The sequence below is a fragment of the Augochlora pura genome, chromosome 7, assembly GCF_028453695.1.
Source record: "Augochlora pura isolate Apur16 chromosome 7, APUR_v2.2.1, whole genome shotgun sequence".
Classification (NCBI taxonomy): Eukaryota; Metazoa; Arthropoda; class Insecta; order Hymenoptera; family Halictidae; genus Augochlora; species Augochlora pura.
In genome coordinates this window covers 28,429,970-28,444,815 of record NC_135778.1, presented here as the reverse complement: position 1 = coordinate 28,444,815, position 14,846 = coordinate 28,429,970, and the positions used below count along the sequence as shown (strand labels likewise).

Genomic DNA, 14,846 nt, shown 5'->3' with positions numbered 1-14,846 from the left:
GTTTTCGCGCCATCAATTGAACTGGACAATCGAAGACAAAAGAATAGACAGAAAATCGAAATAGACTGTTTTATAAACAAAAAAGTCTTTTTTAATTATACAACAATTTATTTTAACTCATTTTACATTTTTCGTAAATACAATATAATTCTTAATGGTTATGTTTATCTTGAATTAAATAAAAAGGATAAACCATCATTCAACCTTTCCCTCTCGAACTTAACGTCACACTTATTCATAACGTTGCTCTCGCAATGAATCGACATACCGTTCTCTGACAAAGGCTTAATACGTTTGGACTTTTGCTCATTGTCTTTCTCTGTACTTTCTTCTTGACTCGATGTTCTCTTAGTAAGGATCTTACCAAACGGTTTTACAATTAACGAATCCTTTCGCAACGTTACTTCCTTCAAATCATAGATAAAATCTTTGTTCAACGGTTTTATTTTATTTCGGGTGGGTCTTTGTGGCCTCGGATTATCCGACAAGCATACAATGTCGCTCTCCTTTGAATCGAAACTCGTAGGCGACTTTACCTTTTCTATTTGCTTTGTGGAATTCGTCTCTGAAGACCCAAAAATGACTTCCATCACCATTTTCCTGAGCTCTGGGTCCAACTCATGAGTATTTTGTCCTTTGACACCATTGCTGATACTTTCTTGAGTATCCCCATTAACTATTTCTTGGTGTGCAGCTAGCTTTGCGGGCATTATTTCTATGTCTGTCTCATTTTTTGATTTCGTATTCGCTTTGCTTTTCACTTCCGTTATTACTTCTACATCTTCTTCTGCCTCACCTCTTACTTCTGTTTCTTTTTCTATTATCATCTTTTGTTTTTCATTCGTTACTTCTGTTACTACCTGATCTTCATCTGTCTCCTCCAAATGAATCTCCTCTAGTTTCATATGATTCGGAGATACACTGATCTCCACAACATCCAGGCTACTGGTTTCTTCCTCTAAATTCGTTCCTTTTAAAATGATTTCTTGCTCGGATATAATATTGTCGTCTGAGATCTGACTTATCATATCTTCTATAATAGCACGATTATTCTGAGCATTATGCATTTTATTACAGTGTGCCACGCAATCGCACTTAACAAAACATTTGTAATTACAAATCTTGCATCGGTAGCGGTTCCAGCCGACATGAATGGCAGCATGTCTTCTTAGATTAGTTACAGAGGTGAATTTTCGTTTACACGGAAGGCACTGCAGTTTCTGAAAACTCACTAGCGCAGCTATCTTTTTTTCCATTACTAACGCATGATCTACTTTCTCGACATTACCTACGCAGAAAAGAAATTTAGTCTCTTAATTGTTTCAGTATATAAAAAGTTAAACTTCTACTTTGTTCTTACCTTCATTAGGAGTTATTCTTTTTGCACTGTCCTTATTCTTTCTTTTCCTACTTCCTACATTATTTTTATGTTTGCTCATATTAGCATAAACAATTTCTAAAGAGTCAGAGGCAATATTCGTAGTAGAATTATTTTTTGCAAGATCTTCTTGTACTCTATTCTCTACACTTGTTACATTCTCTTTGCTCTCCTTCTCACTAATTACTTCCCCACCTTGCAGCAGTTCCCAGTCTGCTTTACTTAAAGTACTCACAGCTTCCACTCGAATAGATGTCTCATTACTATTATTAATCTCGGTAGAGGTAGAAGTAACTATGGTCTCACTGGAAACTTGATCTGGCAATACTTTATTCACCTTTTTGATTTTGGTTGTACTTTCACAGACTGCAACGCGTCTATGACAATATTGTGAATGGGAAGATAATGCTGCCTTCCTCTCAAATCGTTTCCCACAACCTCCACATCTGTACAATTCTGCATCAGATTCTAGATGATCTATCCACTCCTATTGATAAAATGTCACATGTTTATTTTTGTAAAATTGTACATTAATATAAATATTACCATACCTGTGTTTCATTCACTGGTAATAAACTAGCAGTTAATGCTTTACTAGCTTGTTCCTTCTGTAAATCTTCTGCACCTGTTGTGTCTTTAATAAAAGCTTTCTCTTGTATCTGAACTCTAAGCTTTCTCACATGATCATTTGTTTTCCTGTGAACTATAATTTACATCAATATTAGCAGGCCAATGTAAAATGAATTCTTGATTATACCCACATACCTTTAAACAAGTGACGATAAACACTCCATGTGTTTGCAAATGTGGTAGGACAATATGGACAAGGGTAACATAATCTATGAGACGTATGTAATGTTCTCGTGTGCACTGCTAATGTTTTTTTCGTTGCAAATTTTGCATTACCTGACAATTAAAAGGTATTAATAAAAATAAATAGTAAATAAAAAGAACGTCCTGAAGAAAATGATAATAGCCTACATATGGAACAAGTAAGTTCAGGTTCGAAGATGCATGTCGTTTCTTCATTATTACTCGTAATTGATTCATGTTTGGACTGTAAAACTTGTCCATCTGGACCTAACACTGCAGTTCGTTCATTAATCATGTCCTTCAGTTCTGTCACCTAAGTTACATTAAAAAATGATAGCATAACTCAATCAAACTTGATTACTACTTCATAGAATAATTGCTATTTGTAATTGATCATTAACCTGTGCTTTCATTAGATCTATATGATTCTTTGTTGAAACTACGGGTTTAACAGTCTGATAAACTGCAGATGAGTTTGATTGCACAACCTCTAAACACAAATGTTCAGTGTTACTATATAAATTTTCATTCTGCTTTTTCTGCAACATATTTACAACGGAGATAAGATCCTTCTTTTGTTCTTCCTTAGAAACTTGGCTTCTTAGGATTCTATCATTTCCACAATCCTCTTGATGTGTAGTTTCCAACATTTGTATATTTGGTTCAATTGTGAAAATCTATAATATATTTTTTAAATCAAAAATTAAATGAAAATACAATAAAACAATGTGTTTACTTTAACAAGTTAATAATCATTACACAACCAATGAAATTAAAATAAAATTTGGACATACACTGTCATGATTATCAGAAGAGCTTCTACCAAACGTAACATCAAACTTCTCTTTGCAATATATACGTTTATGTGAAATAAGATTGACAAGACTCCTAAAAAGGCTCCTGCATATGCGACATTCATAAACCAAATCACACTCATATGCCAGAATTGATTTGACCTCATCGCTACCATCTTCCAAAACTCTTCTCAAACTATATAAAGATGACACACTCGTGTCTACTTGCTGATGCAGTTGTGACAAATCTGGATTGGCAGGTGCTACTTCTTTCGCAGAAAATTTTACCTTCCCAAATTTACCATTGGGCCTTTTGGTCTTTGCTTTCGCTTTCAATGATTTCATTTTCTGCAATTATTATGAATCCAATTTACTATCTTACCGGAATTAGAAGAAACGATTTCAGTCACGAAATTATATAAGCTTTTAAAAAATGTTAAATAAGAATCGAAAATCACGTAAAAATCACAAGATAACAAATACTGAAATAAAATCCAACAAGGCAATTACATTTAAGATTATATCAATAATATTGTATTTGAAATATTGAAAAAATAATTTAATATAATTGATTATTTGATGATCTATTTTTCCAAATGCAGCAGAAGCTCAGAGATTTTTGAGAAAGTTACATATTTGGAATTAAAACGAGAAAAGCGTACAATAGAGATGTACCGTCTCTCCTGCATTTTACAGCGTAAAAATCAGTTTTCACTCTAAGAATTTCGTAGCTACGTGAAGAATGAAGAATCAAGAATCAGGTGGACGTGTCGGAAGTCGAGTTCTTCACGAGAAAATCACACAAATTGGTTTTCTTTGACCGACACGAATTCACGATCTCGATCAGGCTACAACCTCCATTTTTCCGAAAGCTAGAAGTTCTTGTCTCCACCGTTTCGATGAAACGGTATCATGGGCAGCACATTCATTTTGAGGAAAGAAATATTTCTAATTATTAATAATTAACACATTGAACGTACGTTAATTCTACATTCAGGATTCAATAAAATTATGAACGGAGATTATGTGTTTCGTGGATAGAAATAGGTTGCAAATATGGAGTCTTTCGAAAATATAATGTGAAGGTTATGTTGCTCGAACTCTTGAAATAAATTTTAAAATTTGGATGTGTACTTGTTTGTCATTACATAAGATTACATAGTAGAGTAGTTATTTTAATTAAATAGGATATTTATTAATTGAATTTGTTACAATTGAATGCGCTGCATTTAAATATCCTAGTTAAATAGAGAATAATATTAAATAGGAAAACTATATTAGCTACCTGCATTAAGATGTATTCTACTTACAAGTTAATGTTCCTATCCTTGTAATTAATTTTGCAAATAATTAAATTAATTTCTGGTATTTAATACTTTTACTGATAAGTATTTTAAATATTGTAGTATAAAATAATTAATTAATATTTCAAATCGCGGAGTATACTGCAGCATCAACATACAACAATTAATGTGAAAAAATAGCATTCAAAAGTAATATTCATCTATGTAGCTAAATAATTTCATATACTTATAGCTGTTCTATTAATTACTTTGAATTCTTTCAGAATAAAAAACAAATGCACTTAAATGTTCAAGGCTTACATTAGTGTTGCAATTTTACTTTGTATTAAAGCAATATAATGGTAAGAGTAATATTGGAAACAAGACATGATTATTTAAAGAATCTCTTTAATTGCAAATGTCTTTATCTTGTACACATTTTTATCCTATGTTACAAAGAAAACTAATAACACACATAAATGTATAATGAATTTATAATCAAATGCTTGGCATTGCGCATGCGCCTGTAGCCGATGTTACTTTTCGTGAAAACGTACGTGATTGTCACATTCAGTCACATTATTTGCATGCTTGTTTAGAGAAACTTCATTACATATGAGTAGATGGTAATTATTGAAAATAATTTTCGTGAATCGTTAATTTACAACGAAATAAGAAAATGTTGCTGAACGATTGTCCGGATCCCGACAAAATTGGCTGCGGATTCAGCGCTTTCAAGGAAATTGATGAAGTGACTTCTCTGATCTCGGAATTGAAGAAATCTGATTTATCGCCGAGTCTTATTGAAAAAAATCGAGATCGATTCAATTTTATTTTGTCGCAATACCAGGATCAGAGACAATTATTGGATCCTTATCTAGACATTATTCTACAACCGCTGATTGAAATTGTCAGAGATAAACACTCAACAGAGTGTATGCAACACAATGCATTCAAATATATTTTCATTGTCATGTCTGTTAAAACATACAAAAAGATTGTCACCTATCTTCCACATGAGGTACACAAGAATCTAGCTTTTATTTGTTCTATTCATTTCAATATTTACAATAACAACTTGTTTTATGTAGGTAGCAGATCTTCTTCCAGTTCTGCGAATGTTAGAAAAGCAGGATCCAAACAATGTAGAGACATGGGAGACTCGATATGTTCTTCTAATCTGGCTGTCCATAATATCAAAAATACCATTTCCGCTCTCAAGGCTAGAAACTTCTGATGTAGAATCAGAACAGTTAATAACAGTCAGAATTTTAAAAATATGCAAATTATTTTGTTTATCAAAAGATGCCTGTGCTGTAGCTGCAGTCTTTCTCATTGCAAATTTCTTAACAAGATCAGATGTCAAGAAGTTATATCTGAAAGAGATGATTGCATGGTGTATAGAGTGCGTGAAGAACGATCCTTTCAGACATGGTCCACTGGCTGTTATAGCATCCATATTAAAGCATAGTGTAAGAGAAGATGTTAAGCCATATACTCAAACAATTTTAGATGAACTCTTACAGCTTCGTTTAAATGATAATCCTGCAGATCTCAGTAGGAAGTTTGGGATAAAAATTGTGCAGAGACTTGGATTGGTATTATTGGGAACAAGACTTGCGTCTTGGAGATATCAAAGAACTAGTCGTTCTATATGTTTACAGCTTAATGCTAATTCACCAAATTCTATGGAAAATGTGGAGGAAACTAAGGAAGTTGCAGTCAATCACGAAGATCAAGATATACCACCAGCAATAGAAGATATTATTGAACACTTGATACAAGGTCTTCGAGATAAAGCAATCACAATACGGTGGTCTGCTGCAAAAGGAATTGGTAGAATTACTGCAAGGTTGCCAATGGATTTAGCAGATGATGTTGTTGGATTTGTGTTGAATTTGTTCAGTGGTAGAGAGTCAGATTCTGCATGGCATGGTGGTTGTTTGGCATTAGCAGAATTAGGAAGACGTGGACTCATATTGCCTCATCGTTTAAGTGATGTGATACCAGTGGTTTTGCAAGCTTTGGTCTTTGATGAGCCAAGAGCATATGGGTCAATTGGATACTTGATCAGAGATGCTGCATGTTACATCTGTTGGTCATTCCCTAGAGCATATGATCCAGATATTTTCCAACCATATGTAAAAGAAATAGCAGCTACATTGGTTGTTGTCACTTGCTTCGACAGAGAAATTAACTGTAGAAGAGCTGCATCTGCATCATTTCAAGAAAATGTTGGCAGGCAAGGAAATTTTCCACATGGAATAGAAATATTGACTATTGCTGACTATTTTGAGGTTGGTGTCAGAAATCACGCATATTTAAAAATTAGTATACAAATTGCCCAGTATGAAGAATACACAAAACCACTCATTGACCATTTGGTGGCAAGAAAAGTCACTCATTGGGATACAGCAATTAGAGAGCTTTCAGCTAAAGCACTCTTTAACTTGACATCTGCAGATCCAAGCTACATCAAAGATACTGTTTTACCAAGCTTACTAGAAATGCTAAATTCAATTGATTTGAACATTAGGCATGGTGCTGTGTTAGCAATAGCAGAAATTTTGGAAGCTTTGTACAATTGTTACAATGAGAAAGTTGAAAATATTATTGAAGCAACTGCTATGGAAAACATAAGAAACATAGTGGGCACGTTACGGAAAAGAGGACAGTTCAAAGGCCTGGGAGGAGAGTTAATGAAGCAAGCTTGTGCGGTGCTTATCAAGAAGTGCTCAATTGTGCACTTTCCAATTTCCATGGAAGTAATTTGTAAGTAAATATTGCACTTATATGTATAGTTTCTTACTTAAAGAAATAACTATTTTTACAATAAATCTGTTTACAGATGATTGGCAGAATCTTCTAGAAGAGTGTTTAGGTCATGAAGTATCTATAGTAAGAACGAGAGCTGCTGAAGCACATACAGAATTCTTTTTTAAATACTATGCTAATGTACAGAGAGAAGAACGTGATATAGTTATTAATCGTTATCTTGATAACTTACAGTCAAGCAATCAGCTTGTTCGAATAGGTTTTGCGCAGGCTATAGGTAATTTGTTATACATTAATTTTAATAATTAGTTGTATAGTATTTTTATTGTATTTAATACTGATACATTCTATTTTAGGATACTTTCCTTTGTTCATAATTTGCGAGAGAGTGAAGGACGTGATACAATCTCTAATTAAGTGTACAGAAATATCAGAACTATCATTGAAGTGGGCAGAAAGTAGAAAGGAAGCCATCCATGCATTGATCATGGTGTGTCAAACATTGGGCGTAAAAGAAGCAGGTTTGTTAGTATATTTCACTAGTTTAAAATGTTTTAGTGAAATATGTATTATAATGTCTCTTAACTTTTCAGATAAATGGGAAATATTTGTACATGATTTATACAACTGTTATCTATTGGCATTGAAAGAATATACAATAGACAGTCGTGGTGATATAGGAGCGTGGGTACGAGAGGCAGCGATGACGGGTTTACATGTAAAAACGATTGTTTGTATAATTCAATGACCTCTGTTACAATATATAGATTAACAATTTATGTACAATTTTAGATGCTAACGAATTTAGTGTTTCAAGCAAATTTATTATCTGTATTGAATGAAGAATTGATGGCGAAAGTCATTGGAGGAGTGGCACAGCAGGCTGTAGAAAGAATTGATGGGATTCGAGCACAAGCAGGAAGTGTTTTCAGTGCACTCATTCACAATGACCCTCCTTTACCAAACATTCCATATCACACAGAACTAAAAACCATCTTTCCATATGAAGAATGTAAGGAAACCATAGAATGGCGAATGGAATCAGCAACTTTCCCAAGATTCATCAAAATGCTATCATATCCTCCTTACACAATGAATCTACTACAAGGAATTGTGTTTAGTGTTGGAGGTCTCAGCGAGTCTTTAGTGAGTAGAATAAATATATTGAAAATTAAATTGTTTTACAAAACTTGTACTCGAATGCTTATTCCAGGTAAAACATTCTAGTGTCTCGTTATTTTCTTATTTGCAAGAAATAGGTGAATCAGATATCAAAGATATATGCTATAAGATATTAATCATTTTTGAAGAAAGTCACAAGAATGAGAGAATGATCACATCGATCTTAGCTTTTTTGGACAGATTGCTTAGCTCCGGTTGTATCCAAATTATTCTTGATGATGCCGAAAATGGCATTGCTGAGAAAATTTTACTGCTACTTAAACAGGAGATCAAAAATTCTAATAACACTAAGTTGTTAATCAGTAGCATAAATGTATTCTGCCAGCTATTACAGGTATTTCGATTGTTATAATTGAAATAGAAAAATTATTGCAGTATGAAAAATAGTTATTACAATCACAATAATGATTGTAGGTACGAGGGCCAGTTGGCAAGAGAGCATTCTGTCAATTGAGTATTTTCCTTTGTCACAAGTATAAATGTATACGCAAAGTAGCAGCAACGAAAGCTTATGAAGCTTTGACTCTGTATGGAGAAGACATGGATCTTAGTGAAGAAAATTTGACGAAAATCTTAACTGAATTAAATGTTACGGATTGGGAAAGATCGGTTGCTGAACTACGACCGATAAGAAATCAACTTTGCGAATTAATGGAAGTACCCACTCCAGTTCTGCAAAACAAAGTTACGAATTAAATATTGTTTAGAAACATTGGTAAGTGAGATTTTGAAATAAGAAATATTCGATTATAATTGATGCTTTATTAGTTCATACTTCAACACTGTTTTCTGATATATAATTTCATCTTATCTGCATTAAAATTTTCTATATTAATGGTTAAATTGTTCTTTAAGTTATGCATCAAGATTTTGGCCCCACATTTTTCTATATCCCATTGCTCTGTCCACCAGTTCGTATAATCAATTTCATTTGTTATGGGATTTCTTGGCACTGGGCAATCGTAGTGTTTTGAATTGACTATTTTTGTTGATTGATTTGCTTTTTGTACATTTTCGCAAACCAGACATTCGAACTCGTCGACGTAGTTTCCGAATTCCGTTCGGGGCCACCCATTATTTTTATTCAAAGCATCTTTTAGTTTTTGATTTTCTACTTCATAATTATCGATCAATTTGTGTGACAGGTATTTGTTGTATTCAGTTTCGTTGTTGGCAAGATTATTTAAAAAGTTGGCTAAACTCTTTGGATCTTTGAAATCGAGTACCGAAATTGCAGACATATTGTTTGGAAGCCAGTCCTGAAATCATGAAATCATCATTAAATCGATTCAATTTTTAATTAGAATGAAAATCATGATTTTAATACCTTAAATGATGGTGATCCATAATATACAGGTACAGATCCGACTATAAGGGGTCGCCATAGTTTTTCCGTGATATAATCTTTACAGACTGCATTCTCAAAAGCTATAGTAAATTTGTAATTGGCAATAAAAAAGAGAAAATCCTCGCTGTTTAACATCTCGAGGTAATTTTCTTTCAGCCTATATTATAATCATAATATTCGCCAGATTAATGATAAATAAATAAAATCATCATTTCTCAACATATAGATATAAATCACCTTTTATCAAACTGTGCATTATTCAAACATGTGCCATATGAATCAACACGAATGTACTTCATCAACTCTGCTACATAAGTATCTCTATTACTTGCAGTGTCACAGTCAGATTGTATGTAAAGCAAGGGGGCAAGGTTCTTTGTGTTAATTAATCTTGTTTTTTGTTCAGTCGATACAAAATATTTCCTATCTACAAATTTGTGCAAATTAATTGTTGAAATTCATTCCAATTACATTCCTCCTAGTAAATTATAATGTTAGTAGCATCAGTAATTAGTAATATTATTATTGAAATTTTGTATTTACCTAATAATTCTCTAATTCCAGATAGATCGACCAAAGTAAGGGGCACATCACTAAATCTGCTGAATGTTGATGAATACTTAAAAAGATTCAGGGTTTCTTGTTGTACCAAAATGGGGTTGTTTCTTGGAGATTCTTCATGAAGCAAACCCCATGGAATTTTATAGGGATTCCATTCTGGTAAATCATCAATTTGAAAACTGCTACCATAAAACAGAAAACTCTGAAAATTAAAACAAGAGTAAATTAATTTAAAGTAATTTAGTATAGAGTAATTTATAACTGTAATTATGATAATAGATTAATTTTAATACAAATATTTTTTAAAAAAAGTCGAGAACATTACACTTATTTTTGGGTGATATCGATAAGTTCGATTGCTTGTAAAATAACAAGAATGTTCTCCGCATTTACGAACTTTTCCATCGTTTCCGAAAGGAGTCCACCATAAAATTACAGGAACATCCACTTCTGGATAAAATATCGACAACAATTGTTAATACTCTTTTTTTCCTTTTATGCATTTATTCTATACTAATATTTATTTAAATGTCAAAAGATTATTGATCTTTATATACCTGAATGTAGTGATTCGTCAATGAATTGAACTAATTGCACCTGTAAATTATTTCAAGCTAAATTATTAAACTTTACACATAACAGGAACATGATAATGAATTTCTTGTTTTCTTGTTTCATAATAAATACATTTTAATAAATCGAAAATTACTATAATATTTTTTATATATTAAGAAGCTTAATAATATTTAGGATTTGCATAATAACGTAATTGTAATTACAGCTATTAAAACATGAGATTTACAAATGTACATTATTATAAAGCAAAACTGTGATATATTTTGTATGCATAATGTATACCTGATAAATTATAATGCTTGCAGCTAAAACAGTGACAACCACAAATGAAAAGTACATTTTCCTTTGTAGTAACATTGTACAGTTTCTTACTTTTTTGAATTTAATATACAATAAAAAATACTACATTTTACTATATTTCAATGCTTTATAAAATTATAATTTTGTATGAATTAAATAATATTTTATAATACAAATCTATTGAATCACTACGAAATGAGTAATCATTCCGATTGTGAGTCATTTTTATCAGTCATGAATAATCAAAACAAAATATTTGTGCAGTGTCTAAAAATTGTTAATAGTAATTAATAGAAAGACAAAATTAAATAATTCTACATATTTGAATGTGGGATATCTCTTTATTGATTAAACTATTTAAACATTGTACGTTGTTACTAATTATTCACAAAATAATTGTTTTATTGGGACAAACGGGTTCATTTGAAATTAATTATTTTTACGACAGTAATTTTTTCTGCAAAGATTTTTCTCAATTATAAATATTCAATAATATCACTGTATATATGTATACAGAAGGCGAAAAAAATGTACAATAATTTAAAATGTAATTTTTCAGCATTATTTAAAGTACATGTCCAATTGAAGTTGCGAAAACTAGATGATTGATAACGTAATAATAAAGTGTACAGTACAGTGTTCTCGAACATTAACAATCATAAATGTACTATGAGATGTAAAACGCCATAGCCATTAAATATTTTTCAATGCGCATGCGTTCGCAAGTAAATGCCACGTGACATAATTTCATATTTCAGTAGAAAATTAATGTTTAACATACATATGATTCGTCTTAAATACGTATGGTCGTTCAGCTACACTTGTTATATAGTAAAAATAACTTCTCGAACGATAATCAACTTATGAAATTGTGAATATTTGTTTAACATCGTGGTTACCATATCACCTTTCAAACGTTCGGACAAATTCCCGCTTTTGATGATTAAACCAGTTCCGTAATCAAAATGGAGCGAACCATCTATATACATTATGCATTCCCAGTTTTATATCAAGTAAAGTTATGTGTATGTATATATCAAATTTCAGCATATCTTTTAAACTTATTTTGAGAATATATAAAAAATAATATTTGTAATGGCTTGGCATCAGTTAAGAGAATACGGTTAATGTCATATTTTTGGCATTGCATGTAAATTATTTTTTTCAACAAAAGAAACGAAAAAACACAGTGCATTACAATTTTAACGATTAATCATTTTGGAAAACATAAATAATACATTTTTCTTATTTGGTAAACAAAAACAAATGCAATACAGTTCATTGTAACAGAATCGAATGACTAAGAAGACAACTGACTAATGATTATATTTCTGAAAATTATTTAATAAGTTTTCGGTGTGTGCATAAAATATATATCTACGTACATATGTATACATGTACTTTACATAGTTATAATTCATTTATCCATATCCTCTGCCTTCGTCTTTTAGTTGTTATTTTAGGTTTGATCAAAATTTGTTACTGTTTATTAGCAAATAAAAGGTTAGTTATATTTAATATCCTTTTTACTTCATAAAAAAGAATTTCTTATTGCAGTCATAAATGCAAATGAATTTATGTTACAACCTAATAGTTTCGATATTATTAATATCGGATGTGCAAACATCTAAAGCAGAACTTTCTTAGGATCCGCAAGTCGGTCATGGTTACGGCTACGATCACGATCAGGATCACGATCACGGGTACGGTTACAGTCACGCTCCTGGCTTCTATTCGACGGTCAACGAACTCTCCCTTAGTCTTTCTCTTCTCCTCTCCTCTCCATCTATAACAGTTTCTGTAACGACGTTGCAGGACGCATCTAGGTTATCTCGGAAATTTTTGTCCTTGACAAGGTTAGCAGTCTGCGAACGCAAACTATTTCCAACCGAACTGTTCCTATACTGAATATTACAACTTGCTACGAATATAAAACAATTCTACTAAAAGAATAAATTGTTCACAATTATTATATTAATTGGAATGATACTTGGTACTGTGCGCGTATTATATGTATCATGAATTTAATACATATGTAATTTCCATCTCGAGTTTAATTAGAATCATTGCAAACTACATCCAATTATCGTATGTAGTGTCGTGAGCACAGAACGCGCGGATAAATGGTTGCAATTAATCGCAACCACTAGGAATGAGATTTAGAATTGTTCTGCGTCCGCGATCTGCGAGAAAAAAAACAAATTAGTCTAAGCCACTCGTTAGACACGCTCGAAAATCCTCGGACTTCCTGAACGAAGCAGGAGTAGATTCTGATTACCCAATTAAATCGAATACATATTTCTGACATATTATTTTTATATGTTGTGTAACTTCTTAGGAACATTTTCTTAATTTTCTTGCCTTTACACAATTAATCTCTAAGGATAATTTGTTAAATTAATGTTTAAAGAATCTGACGCAATTTGGAATATGCAAATTCATGTCGTATCACCTCATTGTTTCGTATAACAAAAGAAATGCAATACCAAGCAAAAATTTCGATTACATAGTTGGTTGGCGGTATTTTTCATTGGAATTGATCTCTTTGAGAACATATCATTTGACGACCAGTGCAAAATACCGACAAACAGAATAAAAGAGACAAACGGAAATATCCAGCAAATCATTTGGATACTTTATTTAAATACAGGTGAACTACGGGAGGTTATTATTATTTTAGATTGGCAAATCCACAAGTGGCACAGGATTCCTTCTAAAAACGTTAATTGCGATCTCAGAGGGTCTATATCGTAGTGCAAATAGAACGAAATAACTGTATAGCGTTTAACTGTAAACTGTCTGTGGCAGTAAGATTAAATTACCAACTATATAGATTCAGCACATTTGTAGGCATAATCTGTACAACATCTGGCAGGCTCGAATGCTATTCAAATATTTGGAAAATGGAGATTTGAGAATCAGATTGGTGCAAAAATAACAGTCACATTCTTTCGTTCCTTGTTTCACAAATCATTTTTCCAATTAATTTAACTGCCAATAAAACGCTGTACAAATGATTCCAGTCGAACGCGGAAACAAATTCTTGTAAATAAAAAATGTGTCGTTCTAAACATTCGAGGTTGCTTGAAGACAGTAATTTGCATGTTTCAAGATAAGATTCTTTAGAAGGAAAAAAAACATTCGGAGCGCTCTCAGATCATAATAACTTCTACAACTTTATACTTCTTCCAACATAGAGTCTAAAGGGAAAAGAACCACTGTGACTAAGAGCATTTCTCAAGCGTCACCTTCCAAAAAATGGATAATGTACATAAAAGTTTTAGGAATTCTACTACATTGTTTTTGTGCCGGCAGAAAAATCTCGTTGCAACGGCAACTGAGAAAATAGCGATCGCAAAGCAGGGTCGTCGATCTGCAGTTCACGGCCCTCCGGAAAGTCGACAGTCCGACAGTTCGATGTGTACGTCTGATCCCCACCGTTCTTTCGTTCTTTCTCTATCCCCTATCTATCGCTATCCTTTCGTTGAAAACGCGCACGCGCGATATCCTGACAGAATTACACAGGGCCGTACAGGATTGTCGAAGAAATGATACTCTTGTTTCTTCTTCTATAATTTCTTGGCGTGAAAACTCGAGATAATGATCATAATACATGTCCATCGTAGACCTACAAAATAATTTATAGTATGCAGGAAACACGCTGGATAGCTATTACCAATAAATCTCAGATATCTTTTGAAAAAATGGTTTACGATAAAATTCTATATTAATATCAAATATATCGTATTTTCTTACAGAATATAAAGAAGACAATCTTACAGGCAGGTTATAAACCCTCTAGATTAATATTCTTTACCTCTATTTAGAAGAAATCA

The 14,846-nt window shown here is 32.3% G+C and overlaps 3 protein-coding genes across 8 annotated transcripts; 1 reads left to right on the top strand and 2 right to left on the bottom strand.

Moving 5' to 3' along the window:
* Positions 1 to 98: 98 nt before the first annotated feature.
* On the bottom strand, positions 99 to 4,718 carry LOC144472442 (zinc finger protein 800). Of its 3 annotated transcripts, none has more exons than XM_078185544.1 (8): positions 4,590 to 4,718; positions 2,986 to 3,333; positions 2,593 to 2,868; positions 2,360 to 2,504; positions 2,144 to 2,284; positions 1,930 to 2,081; positions 1,361 to 1,865; positions 99 to 1,288 (listed from the first exon to the last, which is right to left on the bottom strand). In XM_078185544.1, exons 2-8 carry the CDS (start codon positions 3,328 to 3,330, stop codon positions 165 to 167), a joined length of 2,688 nt encoding a protein of 895 aa, XP_078041670.1. In that variant the 5' UTR covers positions 3,331 to 3,333; positions 4,590 to 4,718; the 3' UTR covers positions 99 to 164. The 3 variants fall into 3 exon arrangements, with proteins under 3 accessions (XP_078041670.1, XP_078041668.1, XP_078041669.1); XM_078185542.1 differs by lacking the exon at positions 4,590 to 4,718 and adding an exon at positions 3,648 to 4,144; XM_078185543.1 differs by lacking the exon at positions 4,590 to 4,718 and adding an exon at positions 3,661 to 4,144.
* On the top strand, positions 4,604 to 11,127 carry Tbcd (tubulin folding cofactor D). Of its 4 annotated transcripts, none has more exons than XR_013494421.1 (9): positions 4,604 to 5,289; positions 5,360 to 7,040; positions 7,117 to 7,320; positions 7,400 to 7,761; positions 7,836 to 8,189; positions 8,257 to 8,559; positions 8,640 to 8,940; positions 9,582 to 9,714; positions 10,138 to 11,127. XR_013494421.1 is itself a non-coding variant. In XM_078185541.1 (9 exons), the coding sequence occupies exons 1-8, from the start codon at positions 4,948 to 4,950 to the stop codon at positions 8,919 to 8,921; spliced, it is 3,456 nt and encodes a 1,151-aa protein (XP_078041667.1). In that variant the 5' UTR covers positions 4,607 to 4,947; the 3' UTR covers positions 8,922 to 8,940; positions 10,138 to 11,127. The 4 variants fall into 4 exon arrangements, 2 of the variants coding, with proteins under 2 accessions (XP_078041666.1, XP_078041667.1); XR_013494420.1 differs by having other exon boundaries at positions 9,371 to 9,714; XM_078185541.1 differs by lacking the exon at positions 9,582 to 9,714 and having other exon boundaries at positions 4,607 to 5,289; positions 7,400 to 7,564; positions 7,637 to 7,761.
* On the bottom strand, positions 8,644 to 11,123 carry Fuctb (alpha-(1,3)-fucosyltransferase 10). The gene is made up of 7 exons (XM_078185545.1): positions 10,993 to 11,123; positions 10,692 to 10,731; positions 10,460 to 10,584; positions 10,117 to 10,336; positions 9,811 to 10,000; positions 9,553 to 9,730; positions 8,644 to 9,484 (listed from the first exon to the last, which is right to left on the bottom strand). The coding sequence occupies exons 1-7, from the start codon at positions 11,065 to 11,067 to the stop codon at positions 9,002 to 9,004; spliced, it is 1,311 nt and encodes a 436-aa protein (XP_078041671.1). The 5' UTR covers positions 11,068 to 11,123; the 3' UTR covers positions 8,644 to 9,001.
* Positions 11,128 to 14,846: the final 3,719 nt, after the last annotated feature.

Bases quoted from the DNA above. Each gene is read 5' to 3' on its own strand.
- LOC144472442 (XM_078185542.1), bottom strand. From the start codon at position 3,674: ATGCAGGAGAGACGGTACATCTCTATT. The intron at 2,285-2,359 runs GTAGGCTATTAT...TTTAATTGTCAG, and splicing joins TGAACTTACTTGTTCCATAT to GTAATGCAAAATTTGCAACG. The intron at 2,082-2,143 runs GTATGTGGGTAT...TGTAAATTATAG, and splicing joins TTATCGTCACTTGTTTAAAG to TTCACAGGAAAACAAATGAT.
- Tbcd (XM_078185540.1), top strand. From the start codon at position 4,948: ATGTTGCTGAACGATTGTCCGGATCCCGACAAAATTGGCTGCGGATTC. The intron at 7,762-7,835 runs GTAAAAACGATT...GTACAATTTTAG, and splicing joins CAGCGATGACGGGTTTACAT to ATGCTAACGAATTTAGTGTT. The intron at 8,190-8,256 runs GTGAGTAGAATA...TGCTTATTCCAG, and splicing joins GAGGTCTCAGCGAGTCTTTA to GTAAAACATTCTAGTGTCTC.
- Fuctb (XM_078185545.1), bottom strand. From the start codon at position 11,067: ATGTTACTACAAAGGAAAATGTACTTTTCATTTGTGGTTGTCACTGTT. The intron at 10,585-10,691 runs GTATATAAAGAT...TATTTTATCCAG, and splicing joins TGACGAATCACTACATTCAG to AAGTGGATGTTCCTGTAATT. The intron at 10,337-10,459 runs GTAATGTTCTCG...TTTAATTTTCAG, and splicing joins GATATCACCCAAAAATAAGT to AGTTTTCTGTTTTATGGTAG.